The 20,028-nt window shown below is 37.9% G+C and overlaps 1 protein-coding gene across 6 annotated transcripts in view; it reads left to right on the plus strand.

The window, feature by feature from the left end:
* The window catches only part of LOC104009974 (sodium channel protein type 1 subunit alpha), a 104,854-nt gene that overhangs the window by 29,633 nt on the left and 55,193 nt on the right, over nt 1-20,028 (plus strand). For 4 of the 6 annotated variants that reach the window (XM_087731660.1, XM_087731665.1, XM_087731662.1 and 1 more), the window contains 5 exons: nt 3,764-4,079; nt 12,592-12,709; nt 17,572-17,662; nt 18,468-18,596; nt 19,305-19,396. In XM_087731660.1, the coding sequence (XP_087587786.1) occupies nt 3,816-4,079; nt 12,592-12,709; nt 17,572-17,662; nt 18,468-18,596; nt 19,305-19,396 (694 nt within the window). In that variant the 5' untranslated portion in view covers nt 3,764-3,815. Of the gene's footprint in view, nt 1-3,763; nt 4,080-12,591; nt 12,710-17,571; nt 17,663-18,467; nt 18,597-19,114; nt 19,207-19,304; nt 19,397-20,028 lie in introns of all 6 variants that reach the window. The other 2 variants (XM_087731664.1, XM_087731666.1) reach the window with 1 other exon arrangement.

Raw genomic sequence — 20,028 nt, forward strand, 5'->3', positions numbered from 1 at the left:
CTGAATAGCTTCAGACTTATTCTGCATGTGGTTTACGGATGGTCCATGCACACAGAGTATATTGAGTGTGCTCTGGAATTATCTGGCTTACAACAATGTATACTACAAAGTATATATGAATATATTTTGCCTGGGAAATTTCAGAAGAAACAGAATGATTCTCTTCTCAAATGTTCCGAGTACCTTATTCTCCAAAATTTGAAATGTTTTGCCTACTGATACACTGCTCATAAGAAAGTCACTCAAACACAATTGGAGTTGAAGAAGGGAAAAAAATCTCATTCACTCCAGGAGAGTAGGAAAGAACTGCTACACAAAACACATTTTGTGTATTCTTATATTCTTTCCTCTGTTGAATTACCAGTGCTATGCTAAAGAAAAAAAAAAGTCCATTTGCATCGTGTAAACAATCTGTAGTTATTCAATTAATATTTAATAAATCACTTGATAAAATCAGGATATCAGTTGATTAACTGGCCTGGTATCAATTGTTATCCATCCCCTACACAGATAAGTGAGAATAAATTCACCGACTATAATAAAGGAAATACAAACCTTTCAGTTAACCACCGTGATATGACAGATGAAAGTGTTTTGGGATTAAGAGTGTATTGAACTCTGTATGTATTTAATATTGACTTTTAAATTTGTAGAAGACTTCTATTTGCAATTCTGAAGACTTATAATCATGGAAATGCATGAGGAAGAGGAAAATGTATCTGGAATATCATCCTCTAATCTGTTAAGTAGAGGATAAAAAGTATTTAATCTTCATAAATTCTCCTGAAACATTTTGTTAGGTACAGCCTACATATGTTTAGATACATCTAAAGGTGTATATCTGGCTAGCTCCGTGTACATTTGACAGACATGAGAACATTCTAGGATTAATTATAGAAAAATAATGTAATGTTCCTTTCCACAGAAAAAATACAGGTGGTATTAGAAAATCCCACAGCATTTGCTGCTTTTAAACTCAGTATGTAAACACAGTAGCTGAATCAAATGTTTTTGCAACGTAACTAATGGCTATGAAGTAGCTTGTTTCTGTGCACCTGCATGCAAATCCTGCAGGCTTACCTCCTTGTTCTGAGTGCCAGTTCAGGACACTCAGCTGAGCTAAAAGATGATCCTGACAGAGCACCACAGGGTTTCAGAGCTCATCTTTGCTGACTGCTTGCTGGCTGTCCATTTCCTTCCTCTTCAAAACATGAGATTGTCCTTGCTACTGTCCAGCACCTCCCCCCCCACTGCACCACGACTTGTTTGGCTTGCTGTGCCCTCGCTGGCCACCACGGCAGGGAACACCAAGTGCTGTGTACAGTGGGGCTTTTGGAGAATGAAGAGAATTTTCAAAGGAAAAACGGCAAAGAGAAAAACCGGCCTCCTGGGTCTCAGAGACATGGCTGTGTATCCTCATTTGCTAGTGCCCATGGGGATTATACCTATGCTGAGAGAAGAGAGAAGAGAAGAGGCCTTCATCCCTTCCTTTGTCAAATAAGCTGAGCAGAGAAGAGAGCCCACCTCTCTCTCTTGAGTCTCTGCATCTCCCTGAAGCCCACAGCGCAAGTAGTATCTACCTAGAGCTCTGGCTCCCATAATATTTGAATAGTGGCTTAGTATGAGATCTCTTTCCCAAATTATGTTGCCACTTATGGGGATCAGTTTGGGAATCAGCAAGGACAGTGTTGTGGCTAGTATTTTTTTTTTCTTCTTTCCCAAGAAGGAATCACAAGGGATTCACAAGGTGTGATTGAACATTAAGAAATAATGTCAGAGTGTACAAACTGATTTTATAAGTGTTCAGTAGTTAAGAGACTGAAGAGTCAGTTCCCAGAGGTAAACAGAACCACAAAACAGGGAGCTGGGGAATGTCTGGAGGGTGATCTCGATGTAGAGGAAGAGATTTAAAATCCTTGTTGGTTGAGGTACGTTCTTATATCCTTTTGCCCCCTAATGGAGAGAGAACAGGATGATTCCGATTCCTTTCAGGATTAGGAAGAAGGGAAAGCTTTAGAGAACTGTTTTTGGCATGAGTCTACACTCTGCATGGATCAATACTTTGTGTTTTGTTAGGTAGGAGATTAGCTCCCTTTAATTCTTTACAGTGACAAATCTGCCACCTCAATTCTTTAGAAGTCATCCCTCTGATTGTGGGTGATGATTCTATACATCCAGGTGAAATATGTTTTTTTTAATTTTTCTGAGAAATCAAGAAAATTGGGGTTATAGACCCCATAAGCACTTTGACCCCTCTTTCTTATTTTATCCACTATATACCGCTACTCAATACGTATGTGTGATTAAGATGTTTGTGCTCATCCTGGCATTAATGATCTAGAGGATTTGGGGTTTATTACTTAATATATTTTAGTGACCTTCTCTTTTATTTCCCAGCTATGTTTTTCTTTCTTCTCCCTTTATTTCTTATCCAATTTCTTATTCTCCTTATTGACTTTTCCTTAATAGAAAGTTTAACCCTATCTATGTTTGCTTCCCTTCCTACTCCTTTCCCAGTATTCTGTTCTTCCACCTACTTTTCTATTTTTCTTTGTTTTCATCTCTGCATTTTTATACTGCTAATCTTCCAGTCTTTCTATTTTTTTCTTTTCACATTCTTCACTTTCTCCCCTAATTCTTTCTACATTCATTTATGGTCTCCTCTTGTTTCCATTTTTTGCTCTATTTTCCTTATCTTTTTCAGCTTCTTTCCATAATTCCTGGTTTTGTTTGTCACCTTTTCATTTGTTTTAATATGATTCCTCCCAGCCATCTCTTGTATTCTTACTTCTCTGTAATTCCATATCTCTAGCTTATTTCATTGAGTACTGACCGGCATTGACCCTTAAATCTCCTGAAAGGCTGACTGATCATTTCCAAAGACCCCAGCAATGGGTGGAGACTGCAAATATCTCTTTACATTTAGGCATGAAGGATATATGTGCCATTGTGTGCGCAAATACACATTTCATCTGTATGTCTCATGTCATCAGAAAATTATTCAGCGGCATAGAAGATGCCAGATCCATAGTTTTAACAGGCATTCTTTTTTTTTTTATTATTTTTGTCGGGTTTATTTTCTCAGTTGCAATATATACTTAAATATGTTATTAGAAGACTTCCAAAATTATCCAGTTACAGCTATTGAATAAAGAGCCAGATATATAGTAACAGTTAAATTGAAATAAAAATAAGCAGTTGTTCTTCTTATTTTCTAGAATAACTACCTATACAAAAACTTACTTGGAATCACAACTTTACTACCTCATAACATGCAGAGTTGATTTTTATTTGTTTAATAGAAATTCTGATTCTACAGTGCTTGTTTTCTGATACTCTTGCTGAACTCAGTGGAAATTTCTGCATTAGGTCTGATGAACTGTGCTCTTTATAGTTACCAATATAATCCTGACTGATTCCAGAGGAATGTGAGGTGATTTTAAGATAATTAGAGTTATAAGGAAAGAATGTATCTGATTGTTCTTAAGTATCATGCTTTTGCTTATTTGGAGTAAAACACCATTATAGTCCTAGAGTTGAGAAATTATTGCAGTTTATATAACTAGCATAAGAACCATGCAAGTGCCTCTTACAAAGGTCAAATCACCAGCTAAACTTCTTACTTTATTTTACATATTTTTCAATATTTGTATTTGAACATCCCAACATAGCATAAAAAAAAAGGATTTAAAAATAAACGTTGTATCTTTCTTACTTGATGATTTTAACGTTTGTTTGAATTTTATTTTCTGCTTTCTTTTAGTATTTTCCTATGCAGAAGAATAAATGGTAATTAAAATGTGCAGGATGAAAAGATGGAGCAGTCAGTGCTTGTACCACCAGGACCAGACAGCTTCCAATACTTCACTAGAGAGTCTCTCGCAGCTATTGAACAACGCATTGCTGCAGAAAAAGCTAAGAATTCTAAACAAGATCGTAAAGATGATGATGAAAATGGGCCAAAGCCAAACAGTGATTTGGAGGCAGGAAAAACTCTTCCATTTATATACGGCGACATACCTCCAGGAATGGTGTCTGAGCCCTTGGAAGACATGGACCCATATTACATCAATAAAAAAGTGAGTCTAATATCAATCCTGTTCATATGCCAGCATTTGGCGTGCTTTATCATGTTCGTTTCACTTCCGTCCAGTGGGTAATATAGCTTGTTACTTCAGTCTGTTAATTGGCAACTGAGTAGGAAAATGTCATTCTAATAACGTGAAAATGGTTGAGCACTGCTAAAAGGTCTAGGTATACAACAAGAGCAGAAAACATTTGATGCCAGTGATACATACACATTCTACCTTCCAGAAAGTTAATAAATAAATATTTAGTATCTTCTAGTTATAAAAAGTTAATTTAGCTAATGTTTTTTTTAGAACACATTTACCCTTGTGTGCAATTGGCACACTGGTCCTCCTGCTTTACATATGGAGGAATTTTGCAGTAATATTATTTTTAACATTAAATTAATCAAATTGGCAATAAATGTAACATTATGACTGGTTGTATAATATGGTTGTACAATGGATGTAGCAGGGTATAAATAGTGTGAAAATCTTGGCTTCTATTTACTGCTCTCTAAATCATTAGCAAAGTGCCCACTGTCCTCTACGGTACAGGACAGAATCCATCATCCTTAGTGGTTACTAACCTTTCATCCTTTTCTTTTAACTTACATCAAAATTTATTCCTTTGATTGAATTTATTGAATTTATATCAAAGAAACATTTATATCAAAGCTGAAACATAGTATGTTATCTTTGATTATAAGCAATATATAATCCCTATACAAATGTGTGTATACATAATAGATTACATACTTTGCAAACTTTAAAAAAGTGAAGATACATTGAATCTGAGTACACCACCACACCACGCTTTTTCAAAGGTTCTTCAGGTTTAAAACTGACAGCATGAACCAATGCATAGCACATTTTGTTCCCAGAAATCTGCTTTGATAGCAAATTCTTAGGAAATTTATGGAATCAATAGAGGAACACATGGATAAGAAGAAAATATCATAAAGAGAGTGTAAAACTGATTTTAAATTTTATGGTGGAACTGGCCTTGAACAGCTCTGCAATACTTTCAGGATGATTCTGTTCACAACCCATACAAAGCAGAAAAGGTTCACGGTTTATAGCTAGCTTGGGTGATACTTTAATTATTAGATACTGTGATTATGAAAACTCTATAAATATCAAGACAGGAGTTATTTTGATTTGCACAAAGTGCAAATCATGTGATTTATGAGTCCTATTTTGACAAGAGAGAAAATACTATGTGAAAGAACAATATTTTTGGCTTTATTATTTGATGCCTCTGAAAGAGCCTTTATCTGCCATTCACAGTGTATGAAGATTTATCTTTAAATCACAGTTCTACTTTTACAAAGATAAAAGATGCATTTCTATAAAAGCAGGCCTTGTAGAGTTCTGTACTAATTGTGTCTGTTTATCACACAAAATCACATGTAATTATATCCCTACCTGCCCACAGCTCATCCTGGACCTTTGTAGTCAAATCAGTTGATCTTGTGTGTCTTACAATGAAAACAGATACATGCTAGGTATGACCCACAGGTACGCTTCTAGGGTCCTTAGAAATGGAAGATCCTTTCAGTCCCTTCACAGGTGGAGCTGAAAACTTACTACATCAGCCAGGTCTGATGATAGAGTTGCAAGAAAAAACCAGCTGAACTATTCAATGAAGTTTCTGTAGTATTTGAAAGGAAGAATCTTTTTATTTGCACACTAAATAACTTCTACAGGTGAGTCACATATCCGCTGGGATTCTCTTCTTTGTGCTGAAGTCCACACATCCTCTCTATGCACGTGCTTTAATCTTCTTAGCGAATGTGACACCCATCTACAAGAAGGGCCAGAAGGAGGATCTGGGAAACTACAGACCTGTCAGCCTGACCTCGGTGCCAGGGAAGGTTATGGAGCAGATCATCCTGAGTGCCATCACACGGCATGTGTGGGACAACCAGGGGATCAGGCCCAGTCAACATGGGTTTACGAAAGGCAGGTCCTGCTTTCCTAACCTGATCTCCTTCTATGACAAGGTGACCCGCTTAGTGGATGAGGGAAAGGCTGTGGAGGTTGTCTACCTAGACTTTAGTAAGGCCTTTGACACCATTTCCCACAGCATTCTCTCGGAGAAGCTGGCTGCTCATGGCTTGGACAAGTATATTCTTTGCTGGGTAAAAAACCAGCTGGATGGCCAGGCCCAAAGAGTTGTGGTGAATGGAGTTAAATCCAGTTGGCAGCGAGTCACAAGTGGTGTTCCCCAGGGCTCAGTACTGGGGCCAGGCCTGTTTAATATCTATCAATGATCTGGATGAGGGGATCGAGTGCACTCTCTAGTAAGTTTGCAGATGACATCAAGTTGGCTGGGAGTGTTGCTCTGCTGGAGGGTAGGAACGCCCTACAGAGGGATCTGGACAGGCTGGATCGATGGGCCAAGGCCAACTGTATGAGGTTCAACAAGGCTAAGTGCCAGGTCCTGCACCTGGGTCACAACAACCCCATGCAACGCTACAGGCTTGGGGAGGAGTGGCTGAAGAGCTGCCTGGCAGAAAAGGACCTGGGGGTGTTGGTCAGCAGCTGGCTGAATATGAGCCAGCGGTGTGCCCAGGTGGCCAAGAAGGCCAATGGCATCCTTGCTTGTATCAGGAATAGTGTGGCCAAGTCTAGAGCACAAGTCTTATGAGGAGCAGCTGAGGGAACTGGGGTTGTTTAGCCTGGAGAAGAGGAGGCTGAGGGGAGACCTTATTGCTCTCTATAACTACCTGAAAGGAGGTTGTAGCGAGGTGGGGGTCGGTCTCTTCTGCCAAATAACAAGTGACAGGATGAGAGGAAATGGCCTTAAGTTGCTCCAGGGGAGGTTTAGGTTGGATATTAGGAAAAATTTCTTCACTGAAAGGGTAGTCAGGCACTGGAACAGACTGTCCAGGGAGGTGATTGAGTTCCCATGCCTGGAGGTATTTAAAAGATGTGTAGATGTGGTGCTTGAGGACATGGTTTAGTGGTGGACTTGGCAGTGCTAGGTTAATGGTTGGACTTGATGATCTTGAAGGTCTTTTCCAACCTAGACAATTCTATGTTTCTACAGGACAGGAATAGAAACAGCCCTGTCAGTCAAAGACAAGAAAAATTTCTCATCCACTACAGTTCTCTCCATTTTTTCTTCCTTCAGTAGGATGAAAATAGACTTTCCTAACAGAAATCCAACATCTATTTCAATTTTACATCAGTAATTTGACTTTAAAATATCTAATTCCTAGATTTTCTTATCTAGCTGTATGTGAATTCTGGATAGACTTCTATCTTGTTTCACTTGTCTTTTGAGAGTATTGGTAGCAGTTGATGCTCCTGCAAGTGTCAGAAGGAGAAACAGTTTGAGAAAAGCCTGAAGCAGAAGTGAACATCTCCAGGAAGACGTGAAGGACTCTTAATGCTCAATGGATTTACCTCTGTACCATTTAACATTTTGGCTTTCTCTTTATCCCTCTCTGAATTCCACCTTGTAAAGCCAAGGAGTCAATCAGCACACCCTATCCCAATGTCTGACATTCTGACAACTGCTGCACGATGGCTAGAGATTTTATATTTCTGCCTGGGGAAGCATCTATCTGAAATGATACGGATCTAATGAAAAACACTAGAATGAAGGAAAATACTTTTTTGCAAGAAAGGGTTAGGACAAGTCTATGGATTAACAGATGCCACTGTTGCTTCACACCTCTATTAAGATTGCTGCATACCTGATTTATCGACAGAAACTATATCAGTTTGGCTTACAAACTTTCAAATAAGGAATAGAAATGGTTACTTACAGCACTGATCAAACGATACTAATGAATGTGTTCACAGTGTTTATTCAGAAAATCTGTACAAGAATTTTAGGAATATCTTTTTTATTCCAAATTTGAGTCATGAGTGAAATCATGCATCATTTGCCTCATATGCAAGTATTGCATTCCAGTTGCTGAGGCTTTTCTTCCTATTTTTGTAGCAAGATTGAATGAGTTCACTGTATTTTTGCATGCATTGAATGTTGAAACATCATGTAGAGTGTTTTACATTTCATCTTTGGGACTTTTTTTGAAGCCATAAGTTTGTGCATGCCGTGATTTGATAGTTTAATACAGAATAAGACAGGAATAAATAAATGTGTTGAGCTGGTGCGAGAGCCTTAGCTTGTGGATAACGTAGCCCTGAGATGAAAAGTTAAAAATGGGGAATACCTGTTAAGAGAAACAAAAACAGAGAAGTGTGCTAGTTTTATGGTTTTGTAACTAGGCTTCTATGCAAAAGCTACACCCAAAGAGGACATATTCATGCCCAATATTAATCTGAAGTTGAAAGGAAAAGGAAAAGGAAAAAATTGACAACCACTGTTTGACAACAGAACAGCCCATTATGGCAAATTTACAGACCTAATAGTATTATTGATTTACACTGTATCACACATAGCCTGAATACCAGCAACTGTACCCTTGGAACATAATTATTTTATTATAATATAATGCAATATCTGTTTTTATATTCTTATGATTTTATTATAATACAATGCTGCTGACCGTGGTGGTCAATAATGCCGGTCTTTAGAACAGTGAAGTTTAGCATCCTAAATGGTTGCAATGCTTCTTTTTTTTTAATCCAAAATTGAGTAAAAATGAACTTGGACTTTACCCATTTTTTGCGTTCCACTTCTGTGTAAGTGCAAATCTGTGTGTTCCCAGTATAATAGTGACTGCCTCTTCATGCTCAAGCTGCCATCACAAAGGATCAAGGAGGTTCACATCACTGTCCATAGAGAAAGGATCAGCTAGAACCCCCTAAGATCCTGACCTGCAGGCATGCATCAAAATCTGGTCCACTTGGTTTCATACTTTAAGGGCTGGCTATTTTCTCTTGAACCTAGGCTGTTACATTAAAGAGGAGGGAAAGAATAAGTGGAACTAAATGGGTCTTACTTCACTTTCCTCCTGCTGTAATACAGATACAGCATTGTTGGTTGCCACTCCATGCCCTGTCTCTTGCCAGAAGGATGTTGAACAGTGTCTGTCAGAAAAGGTGCCTCTTTTTGTCCTGGCACTTGGTAATATCAGTCCCTAATCTGACCAAACCACTAGCTCCTGGGATTTCCAGACTTGTCTTGGGTTGCAGAAACAAAAAAATTCTGTAAAATTGCTCTACTTAACTTCATTACATCAGAAAAGGTGAATGAACTAGTGATATTAGACATTTTTGATAGTTGTAAGTTAAAGAATTTTTAAGTGAAACGTTCTAGCAAAGCAAAAAATTAAGGTCTTGCTAGAAAACATGGTTTCAAAAGATAACCACAAAAACAAGAGATGCCAACTTCCAATATGCCATGAGTCTCTTGTTCTAGCTGCCCCTGGGGCTTTTGCCGAGAAGCTAAGGACCCAGCTCAACAATATGTCACCTCTTGCCTTTCAGAAGATCCTATGAGGTTGTAGATGGTGTTTATTTAACTGTAAGAAGTGGAAATGCAATGGAGTAGCAGTCAGCCTGCTAAATGTAGCCTTCCAGAAACTATGTTTAAAGCTAACTGGGAGGAAGGAGAGGAGAAATAAGGTTTTGGGAACTCTTTGTCCCAATTGGTTCTCGGAGAATGTATCTCTGTTTGGTGTGGACTCTTCTTCCCTCTTAGCTGCATCTTCTCAAAAAACTCCTTCTCCTTCTTTGCCCTGCTAAGAATGCAGCTTCTGGGTTTATATCAAATATGGCAGAAATTACAGAACTGGGATCCAGGTTACAGATACAAAAGCGGCAAATGAGGGACTTCTTTGAATTTATATTCACACTCAAATACTTTGGTTTCCTGCCTTTATAAAACGATTAAAGCACTTTATAAAACCTAAGCGCTAAAAAGTATACAGAATCCTTCATATATGAACATTAATCTTACAATTTTTTTAGAATTTATTTAGCTTTTCTCAGTGTATGTCTTTGTCCTGACAGCTTTGAGTACAATACTTCATGTTCATCCACACTGCCTACACATTGGCTTGCATCTAGGTTGAGACTGGAGTGAGATATAGCAGGCTTACCAGGGAGGGAAGCTTACACAGGGATTGGATATCAGCTGTTATCTGTATTTTTTTATGAAAATTCTTCTTCAGAGATAAGATATAATTTTAGTTCATGTTTAAGGCAAGAAGTCAGAGGACCAACGAAGTCATTCTGAAGGCTCCAATCACAAAGAGGTTTGAGTGAAACATTAAAAGTGAGGTAGGGAATTTATGTCTTGTTGGTTCTGCTTATGCAGGGCAGCAGAAAGTAGAACAGCTAAAATAGCAGCAGCTTCCAACTGAAACTGGAGCTCTGCCAGCATGCTGTTATTTTCCATAAGGCATGTTAGAAAAGAGATGTATGTTTAATATGCTTGTATTCAAAGATTTTTTAAGAAATGTAGGTTGACTAAACATAGGTGGTGTAGACTTAGATACAAAGGTAGTAGGGAGTGATTTTTAATACATTTTTTCAACTACCTCATAGCTACAAAAGCCAAGAGGGTGAACTGGAGGCTTCTGAGCTGAGTCCTGGGAGCTGGGGACAGGCCTGGGAGGGGAAACTCACCTTCCCTCTTGTGGCGTGAGGCTTTAAAACATTGTGCCAAAAAATCATTCATCTGCTTGGTTGCTTCAGTATTTAAAATAAAATCTTCATTTAAGGTCAGGTTACCTGCAGTTACACTTTGAAGGTTGTTGTTATCTGTAATCCATAACTGGAAGTGTAATTTGGAAACATTAGCTCATGCTTTCTCCCACTGTCCTCAGTTTCATATGCAGTTTCTCCATTTCTGTGCAGAAGCAGGAAAATCAAATATGTATCTTATACCATTCCTACACATCTTGAGTTTGTACTCAAGACAATATAAAGTCTCACTGTTATGTCCCTTACTCTTAAGGGCTTTGGTCTGTATAGGAAGGTGTGCCATGCAGAGCTATGACAGAGAGACAGCTCAGGGAAGAAGCTAGCCAATGAGTTGGGATTGGGACAGCTTTTCCTCAGGGCTTAATCCCCACTTCTCTTCTGCCTTCAGTACTTGGTATCTGTCACAGACCGATGGAAACCCTCATCTCCACATCTCTCTCCACCTCCTGGGTGCTCCTAGAGATTTGTATCTGTGCTTCCTGGTCCATACATACTAAGCTTCCCATATCTAAGAAGACTGAAGAATCGTCCTTCTTGAACATTCTTGGCATATTTTCTCTGTCTGCCAGCCTTCCCAGAAATAGCCTTGTAATCCACTTGCTTACAGTCTTGAAGCGGTGCTCGATGTCATGGACGCCAGAAGAGACCAACATACCCTTTCCCACACTTCCACTGGCTTTCTAGTTTACAGCTCACTTTGTCAGCAATGTAACGAAAACCAAGGAGGTTTTATCATAGCTTGTTTACGAAATAGACAACTCTGACAAAACAAAACAAAACAAAAAAAGCAATTTTGGACATTTCTCTTGGGCAGATTCTTCAATACCTTTAATTCAGTTTGAATTTAGGCTATAATCCTTGCATCATCCCTTCCACTGCATGCAGCTTTCTTTTGAGTTACTGAGCCTTCCTTCTGCAGTGTTTTTCGGATTGATCTTGCAGCTGAAGAGCACCTTAGTGCCACAAAGAAATCTGACAGTCCACATTTCCCATGCTGTAGTGTCAATGCTGTTACAGCTATGATGGCCTAAGGTGGAAGCAAAGCAATGTTTGTATAGTTTGCTCTCATACCATTTATATTTGGCTTACAGATTTATTTGAGAAAAACAGACAAGCTTTCAGCCTACAGAGCTTTCTACAATTCTCTGAAGTAAGGTTTGCATGCCTTTAAGTTTCTCTAAACTTGCTAGGCTCTTTAGCTGTTAAAATTTAAATTTAACAAGTATGTATGTTCTGGGAAAGTTTCACACCTGCAAACCACATTTGTGCAGGGAGGTCATCTGGGATGTATCTCTTGCTCTTCTCTGTCAGATGCCCACAGTCCTCAGAGATCTACCTAAACATGGCTATATGTGTTACTGCTATTTCCCTCCCTCCTTAGCACAAAGACCAAGAAACAGACTAGAACAAAAAAAAAAAAAAAAACAAACAGGTGGGTAGTCTATTAAATCAGTTTCTATAAGGTTTTCTCTTACTAACACATCATTAACATCCGCAGGTAAGGTTTCCCTGCTTATGGTATTTCAACAGGAAGAGAGAGTTTTCTATGGGAAAACATAAATAAAATTATAATTTTAGTTAATCATTTCTGCACCTTTTTTTACAAGAAACGCATCATGTAAATGTACCAGTACAATACTGAGGTTGTTTTATGAAGAAGTATTATAAAAACATTAATGAATTGAATGTTCTATATTTAAAATTATATTTTCATATGTCAAGTACATCAGGTAAGTACTGGAAGTAAGTTTTATTTCAAAAACTGAGTCATGTTTTTTGTGTATTAAGGATTTAAAAAGTTAAAAATTTGTTGATTGGTCACTAGGAACAGTTTTAAAATTAGCATCCACAGTGAATACATACTTATAAAATGTCTTTTCTTTTTCTTTTTCAGACCTTTATAGTATTGAATAAAGGGAAGGCAATCTTCCGATTCAGTGCCACCTCTGCCCTGTACATTTTAACTCCCTTCAATCCTCTTAGAAAAATAGCTATTAAAATTTTGGTACATTCATATCCTTTTTCAATGGTGGTTCAAAGTGTTACACACTGAAATTAAGAAAACTCATAACTCTTTCTATTTCATTACAAATAAAGGTTTTTGTAGGCTGTTAATTTTATTTTTATTTTACAGTGGAAGACTTATGGTAAGGTTTTATAAATACTAGAAAATATGTATATATCATATAGATGCATTTTAGCTGTTCTGTTGAATTTCAATACTTCTGCTGTACAAATCTGCAGATGGATTTAAGAAACCATCTTGACCAATTTTCAGAAAAGTTTCTTCAGATTTATTTTAACATTGAAAGTTTTTGTGTCCCAGATTCTTTTTTGTGCTATGAAGCCTATTCATAAAATAATTGCATCTTTTTTTTTTTTAAAAAAAAAGGCAGTTTGTGCTCACAAATTCCAGAAGAGCTCTCAGTTTTGCAAACAATTAGGCAGATATGCAATTGCTCAGGAACAGCTAGCTCGAGGGTACATTTATATTGCCTTTTAGGGCTCCTTCTGAGGCCATCTTCAAGACCAGCTTTATAGTCTGTTGCAGCAGCGTGCCTGGAAGCCTGGTTCATGCATACTGAATCTCACATTCCCAAACCTGCCCAGTTGCACCATAAGCCTCTGCCAAATTTAATATATTGCCAGAAAGCACAGGCAGCAGTCCTGCAGGCAGTTTGCAAAGCATCTGTATATGCAGATGGTGGACAGATTGGGGGACCATAGCTGATGGGATGGTGCACAAGGTAAAGTTTTAGACTGGCATGTGGGATTGGCGCCTGATGTTCATAACAGGTTGATGGGAATTTCTAGCAGGTGAGGTTTTGGTGCACTTTTCTTGCAAAACCCCAAGACTGGGAAAAGTAGTCACCAAATGAAAACTTCAGTGTGACATTAGGACCTTTAAAATTGAACAGTTAGTCAAAGGCAGAAGCCTTACTATTAGAGACTGCTGGCAGAATCTTCTAGGTCTTTGGAAAAAGGAAGAAACAAGACTGATTGCTGCTGACTGAGATGACCTTTTCCTCCGAGCTCCCTGGAAGTTAAAGCAGTGAGAGAAGGGGAGGAAGGCATCTGGAGAGGAGTCAGGGAGCATATGGGGACAGTAGCTAAGGGACCTGACAGACACCTACAGACATGGTGGTGGTGATGGTGAGAAAACACAGCCAAATACTGTCAGATTGAAGCCTCTAATGAATGCTCATCCATTCAAGTTATAGACTGATTTACAATACCTTCCAACCCTGCATCTGTGTTAGATGTGGGTAATGTTTTTTATTGGCATACTGATTACTGAGTTTGGTTTTGGTTTTAAGTTCCTCCTAATTGTGTTCAAAGAGTATCCAGCTGGTCTTGATGGCAGTCAGAACAAAAGCAATTCTAATAAACAATATGCAATTCCAATCTTTTTCCTTCTATCTATTAACTGATTGTGTGAACATGTAATTTAGCTCTATTACAGGAAGAGGTTTCCTTTCACTATATGGACTGATTTCTTTTCCAACCAGCCAACTATGGGATGGGCTATTTTTATTTTAGATATAGACATAGGGTTTTTTTATTTTTTTATCTTAAACGTAAGAATAGATGCATAGGTTCTTTTTTTTTCTTTTTTTTTTTTTTTTAAATTCAGTATAGTACAAACACTGCAAATATGTGTGTGTTTAACTAAGAACCATGTAATATGTTCCATAATGCAGTTTAGATTTCAGCTGCTTATACAAGGTTCGCCACCTATAGGAAAAAGATTAGGGGATAATGTTGCTTATTATTTTTAATAATCTTCTGACTTTTATCAATAAGCTCTACTGTCCTCCTGTTTTGAGGTGGGTGTTTGGCATTTTGGCCTTTGTAACAGAACTGTGCCTTTCACTTTCAGTGTGAATGATGCGCGTTGAGCACAATGAAATCAGCACATTGGCTTGAAAACCTTCATCTGTACATCCTCCAAATTCTCTGAACCTCTGCATAGGGCACTCTGATCACATGTGTCCAGGCACGTGGTCAGATGTTTCTCCCCCTGCAAAGAAACAGAGTGTGTCTCTTCCCAGTGCTCAGAGACTTGCCCTGCAATTATTCTTCCTCACTGCCAGGACCTATTGTAATACTAGATACAGGAACTGGTAACAGCATGAATTTCTCTCTCATGCTCTGCTGACTCACCTCCTGGTATTCTGCCTTTTTTTTCCACCCTTTTGGCTGCCTGAGTCAAGATAAGGTAGAGTGTGGAACTGATGGGGCAACACAAGAGTGATGGGAGATGGCCAGACTTTGGCAATTAATAGTATGAAAATGTAAGAATAGGTGGGGGGATTGAGCAGACAAAAAAGGGAGGTAGCAGTGCCTGGAGCTGCAGAGTGCAAGGAGTGTTAGAAAGGAACAGGGAGATGCTCTAGAGAAAATGTGGTGCCTGCTAAGTACCCCTGTGCTAGCCTTTGGAAGCTGAAATTACAGTGTTACTCAGTGTGGCCTGACTGCCAGCAGGTATCTGGCAAACCAATTGGCAACATGTGGTTTTTCCAGTCTTCATCTTCCACCAAGTCCACACAGGCGATAAAAGACTTCAGTTGCTTCAGTAATTGATTGGCTTAAGGCTCTACAGTGCCTCTAACCCTACTGCTTGCCTATATGGGAACGGCATGAAAAAGACAGTACATTTCCATGAAGAAGTCATCATGTATCAGAATTGTTTACCTATGTGTATAGCTGAATTATTATAGAACATAAAATAGTAAATTAAGGGAACGTCAAGGTTGTAAATCAAATACTCAAAATGTGGGAGAAGAAGGAAGAGAGGCACAGATGTTGAATGTGTCAGTTATGTTTGAGATTCCCATAAGGGAAAGCATGGCCGGAGTGTAGATTTCAAAGTATGTTAGCCCTTATTGAGCATCTGCTCTCTTTGAAAGTGAACAGCACTTTTGCCATGCAGCCCACAGATGTGGCGAGTTACGTACAGAGTGAGCAATGTGCAAGGATCCACCTGTGATCTTTGTTATGAATGATACCTAGCTGTAAACACATAATACACTGCATAGGGATAAAACCTCAGCTCTCCTAAGAGGATATTCCACTCCTCTAACTGTTTCATGAGACTACTGAAGCTGCAGCCAGGCATCTCCAAGTTCTTCAACTCCCAAAATGGATTCTCTTTATTTAAAGGAATTTCCCCATTATATTAAGTCAGACCCTTTAGAGCTGTCTGTGGACTGTGAAGACAAGCATTGTAAGGCATTCTAATAATTTTTTCTAAGCCACTGAACAATGATTTTTACTGTACAGGTCTTGTATGACAACATGATCTTCAAAATTAGTTAAGTCACTTAATGAAAGGCATCACAATATTCACTGCTTGGCCAGGCATTTAGACAAAGGTCACCCACCCATCTATGGGAATCAGACAGATAAATCCTTCCCTGTGATTTGAATGTTTACTTGAAAAGATATGCTCGAGTTTTAATTGTTCAGCATCTGTAAGCGATGATCTTAATGTTTGCACCAATTTTCTGCCAAGCTTAGGCTGAGATGTTACTTCTTCTATTCCTCCTTCACCTAGAGTGAAGGGTTGTTTTTTTGGGTTTGTTTTTTTTTTGTCTGTGGCATAAAAATATACCCCCCAAAATGCTATCTACTTGATTAAAGAAAAAAAAAATTAAAAATCTTGGGCTCTTATATACAAGTTTATCTGTAAACGTATTTCCTCAGTTTAAGCTAGCTTCTTTGCCAGTTATGTTGATGCGACTAGAGGAAAGATTAGAGTTGAGTTAACCATTTCGCATGAAGGTGTAGTGGTTCTTATTTTTTGCTGCCATCATGTGGCCATTTGGAGTCAGGTTTTGGTCTAGTTTGGTTACTTCAGTATTTCCAAATGTTTGAACAATCGAGTTTACTTGCTTGCCACGAAAAGGGAAGGACCACACTGTTTGTAGAGCCAGTGATCTTGTAAACCAAGAACATCGCATTGGGTGTAATGAAGCTGCAGTGGACAGTACCACCTCCCTACCACAAACCCCTTTGAGCTGTTAGTCTGTGTTTCATAATCCCAGAATACCTAATTGTTCCTTGCTGGAACTTTATATAAAAATTATTTTTCATTCTAATCTTCACCAGTTTTCCATGTGTTTCAAGCAATTGACCACAAGTTACTATTGAACCATTTTCAAATTACAGCATTGGTAGAACAAGAGATGCTTCTTTTTCTGCTAACATGTTTTGAGAGAGCCCAAAAATAATACTGGAAAATTATTCACCTTAATCTGTGAGCTCTCTGTGGATTTCTATTTCACTGACATGCTAAGCTAGTGACAGGGAAACATGGAATACAATCATTTCAGCAATTAGAAACAGTATTCTGTTTTGTTCTGTGTTCTTGACAGACTGGCTGTGCTGGGTGCTGGGGTGGTGTGTGCTTTCTCTACAGCTCTGACTCATGGTAAACAGGATAAACTTTTTTTACCTTCATATGCCAGCTGTTGAGGTTAATACCAAAATTGTAGAAGTGAAAGACTAATGCTTATTCAGTCATGTCATGTATTTAAGTGAAACAGTATTCTTCTGCAAGTTATTTCAATTTTGACTGTACTCATCTCACGTTACCTCCCAGGCATGTGAGAGCTGTTTCCTTCACCTTTCAGTATCAGCTGAAAACAAAACATGAGGACATCAGCAAATCAACATCAGAACATCAGCAAATCAAGACTAATATTAAAGTTTAATGTGCTAAAGTGAAAGCTACCAGGTTAATCAAAATTTATGTGCAATGGTTACCAAAGTCTAAAAGATTTGTGTAAGGGGCACTATTTTACTGTACTTAAGATATATGGCTGATGTGATATTGTATGAATTACTATTGTGTTTTCCTTAACTATATCTACATTATTCAGCATGCTTATCATGTGCACTATTTTGACCAACTGTGTATTTATGACCATGAGTAACCCTCCGGACTGGACAAAGAATGTAGAGTAAGTTGCATATGCTACTTAAAGATATCTTTGACTGTTCCTCTACGAGTCAGCATGCCAGTAACTGCAGTCATGTGTGCTGGCAGGAACTACCATGAGACACTACTACTATTTCCTCTCTAAACTATGTAGAAACGTTGAATAATTATTTAAATCTCCTTCTAGTAGAATGATCGGGTAGAAAAAATGAAAGTTGTTTACAGATAGTATTCTACTGAGATTCCACTAGTTTTCTCTCATCTTCATGGCTTAGCATGTACTCAATGTTTCTACCCCTCCTTTACACCACTGCATTAATAGCAGAAACATGGCCATCTATTTGTACACATCAGCTAAGGACAGCATATAAGCAAAAGTATTCCTAAAATGAGAATTCAGTGCATGCTTGCATTCTTCCCTTTTTAGCATCAATGCTAGATGGTTTAGATGTCAGTGATTAGACAGTATCCAGTAACTTACGCTCACAACTTTCTTGGTTAATAGTAATGGATCTAGTGTTGCATACTTTTAAACTGAGTGTCACCAATAAATTTTTAATATATGTCATTTACTTGATGGATTTATCTATTTTGATTTATGTACAAGATAAGGACTACTGTACTTCAACAGCATGTCACAACTAATGCATGTAAATACACAAGTATATATGATGAGTATAATGCATTTTAGAATAAATTGTTTATTTACTGTATTTCTTTTCCACTTTCAAAATAAAAAACTCTTTCATTTGATCATCGGGTTTCTATCAGAATACCAATGTAAAATGTTGTTACTTATTTTGATTAAATTTTCCTATATTTCCCAGGTATACGTTCACGGGAATTTACACGTTTGAATCACTCATAAAAATCATTGCAAGGGGCTTTTGCTTAGAAGATTTTACTTTTCTTCGAGATCCATGGAACTGGCTTGATTTCACCGTCATTACCTTTGCGTAAGTTTTTGTTTTTTGCTTTTTCTTTGAAAGTGAAGGGCAAAAAGGGCATGAAATTAGTATCGATACATATCAATTTTGTTAAATGGAAATTCTCTTATAGATTTATTTTTGTCTAAAACAATTTTCACATTCTAATATGCATATTTTGATGTAAACATAAATACTGCAGAAGCCATTAGTACAGCTAGTATTAGAGAGGCTAATTTCATGTCCTGCATTTTTTTCTCTGAGCAGAAAAGGAGCATCCCTTTGACTTCATTCTCCAAACTTACCGATCTAGTCTAGATAAATTTTAGGCTTTCAAAGTTAAATCACTGCGATTCACTTCAGAGACATTTAATGTAACTGAAGGCTCTGAAAGCATATTAATGCAAGGCAAACTGCAGTGAAAGGTAAACCTCTGACTGTTGCTATTTAATTTTTTGCTAAAAACGCCAAAGCGGTCTTGATGAAAGACCCAAGTAAGTAGCATAAACTTTGCCTAAATTCTGAATAACTGTGATTTAATCCTACAGGTATGTAACAGAATTTGTAAACCTAGGCAATGTTTCAGCTCTTCGAACTTTCAGAGTATTGAGAGCTTTGAAAACTATTTCTGTAATCCCAGGTAAGAAGTAACTGGTGTAAGGTGTTAGGCCCCTTGTACCTCCCAACTGTTCCTTTTTATCCTGTCATTGTGTTTGTGTGTGAACTCCCCTATTACAGATATGTGACAGAGTTTGTGGACCTGGGCAATGTCTCAGCGTTGAGAACATTCAGAGTTCTCCGAGCTTTGAAAACAATATCAGTCATTCCAGGTGAGAGCTAGGTTAAACACTGAGGCTGACTTTAATTCACTGAAACAGAATTCATATTTTTTAAACATAAGTCTTATTTCTTTCCACAAAAAAGCAGGAATCGGAAGATATTAGAATTCTCTGAAATCTCTGATTCATTGCTTTTTAACATGAGCTCTTTCCTTTTGAAATCAGCCTTTGAGTTTAACAGATTCTTGCATGAGACATTGCAGTACACAGCGTGTGTGGTTTGCATCGTATGATGTCAAGCTTTCTTCTCCACATTCAACGAGTATCAGTAACCCTGAAGTTTTCCTACCCATGTGTATCTTACCTACATGACGTTATGTGGTATCTGTTGTGAATATTTGTGTCTAAAAAGTAGAACTGTTTGAAATGTTGACTTAAGAAGAAGATGAAGGAATAAGATAATAAAGAATAGCATGGACATTGCATGGGGGATTTATTATCTTAAAATTCTACGATTTTCCAAACCATTTCCAGTTTTATAGCATTAAATTCTAATCCTATTTATTGTTGAACAGGCTTTTTACTACTGTCTTCTAAATCTAGTATGTTATAAAACTGATAGTAGCAAAGGTTTGGGGCAAGAGGTATTGACAAATAAAAAGAAAGAAGACTTTTATGTGAGA

This window comes from Nipponia nippon, unplaced genomic scaffold, assembly GCF_047370975.1.
Source record: "Nipponia nippon isolate SJK-2023a ecotype South Korea unplaced genomic scaffold, ASM4737097v1 scaffold_5, whole genome shotgun sequence".
Lineage (NCBI taxonomy): Eukaryota > Metazoa > Chordata > Aves > Pelecaniformes > Threskiornithidae > Nipponia > Nipponia nippon.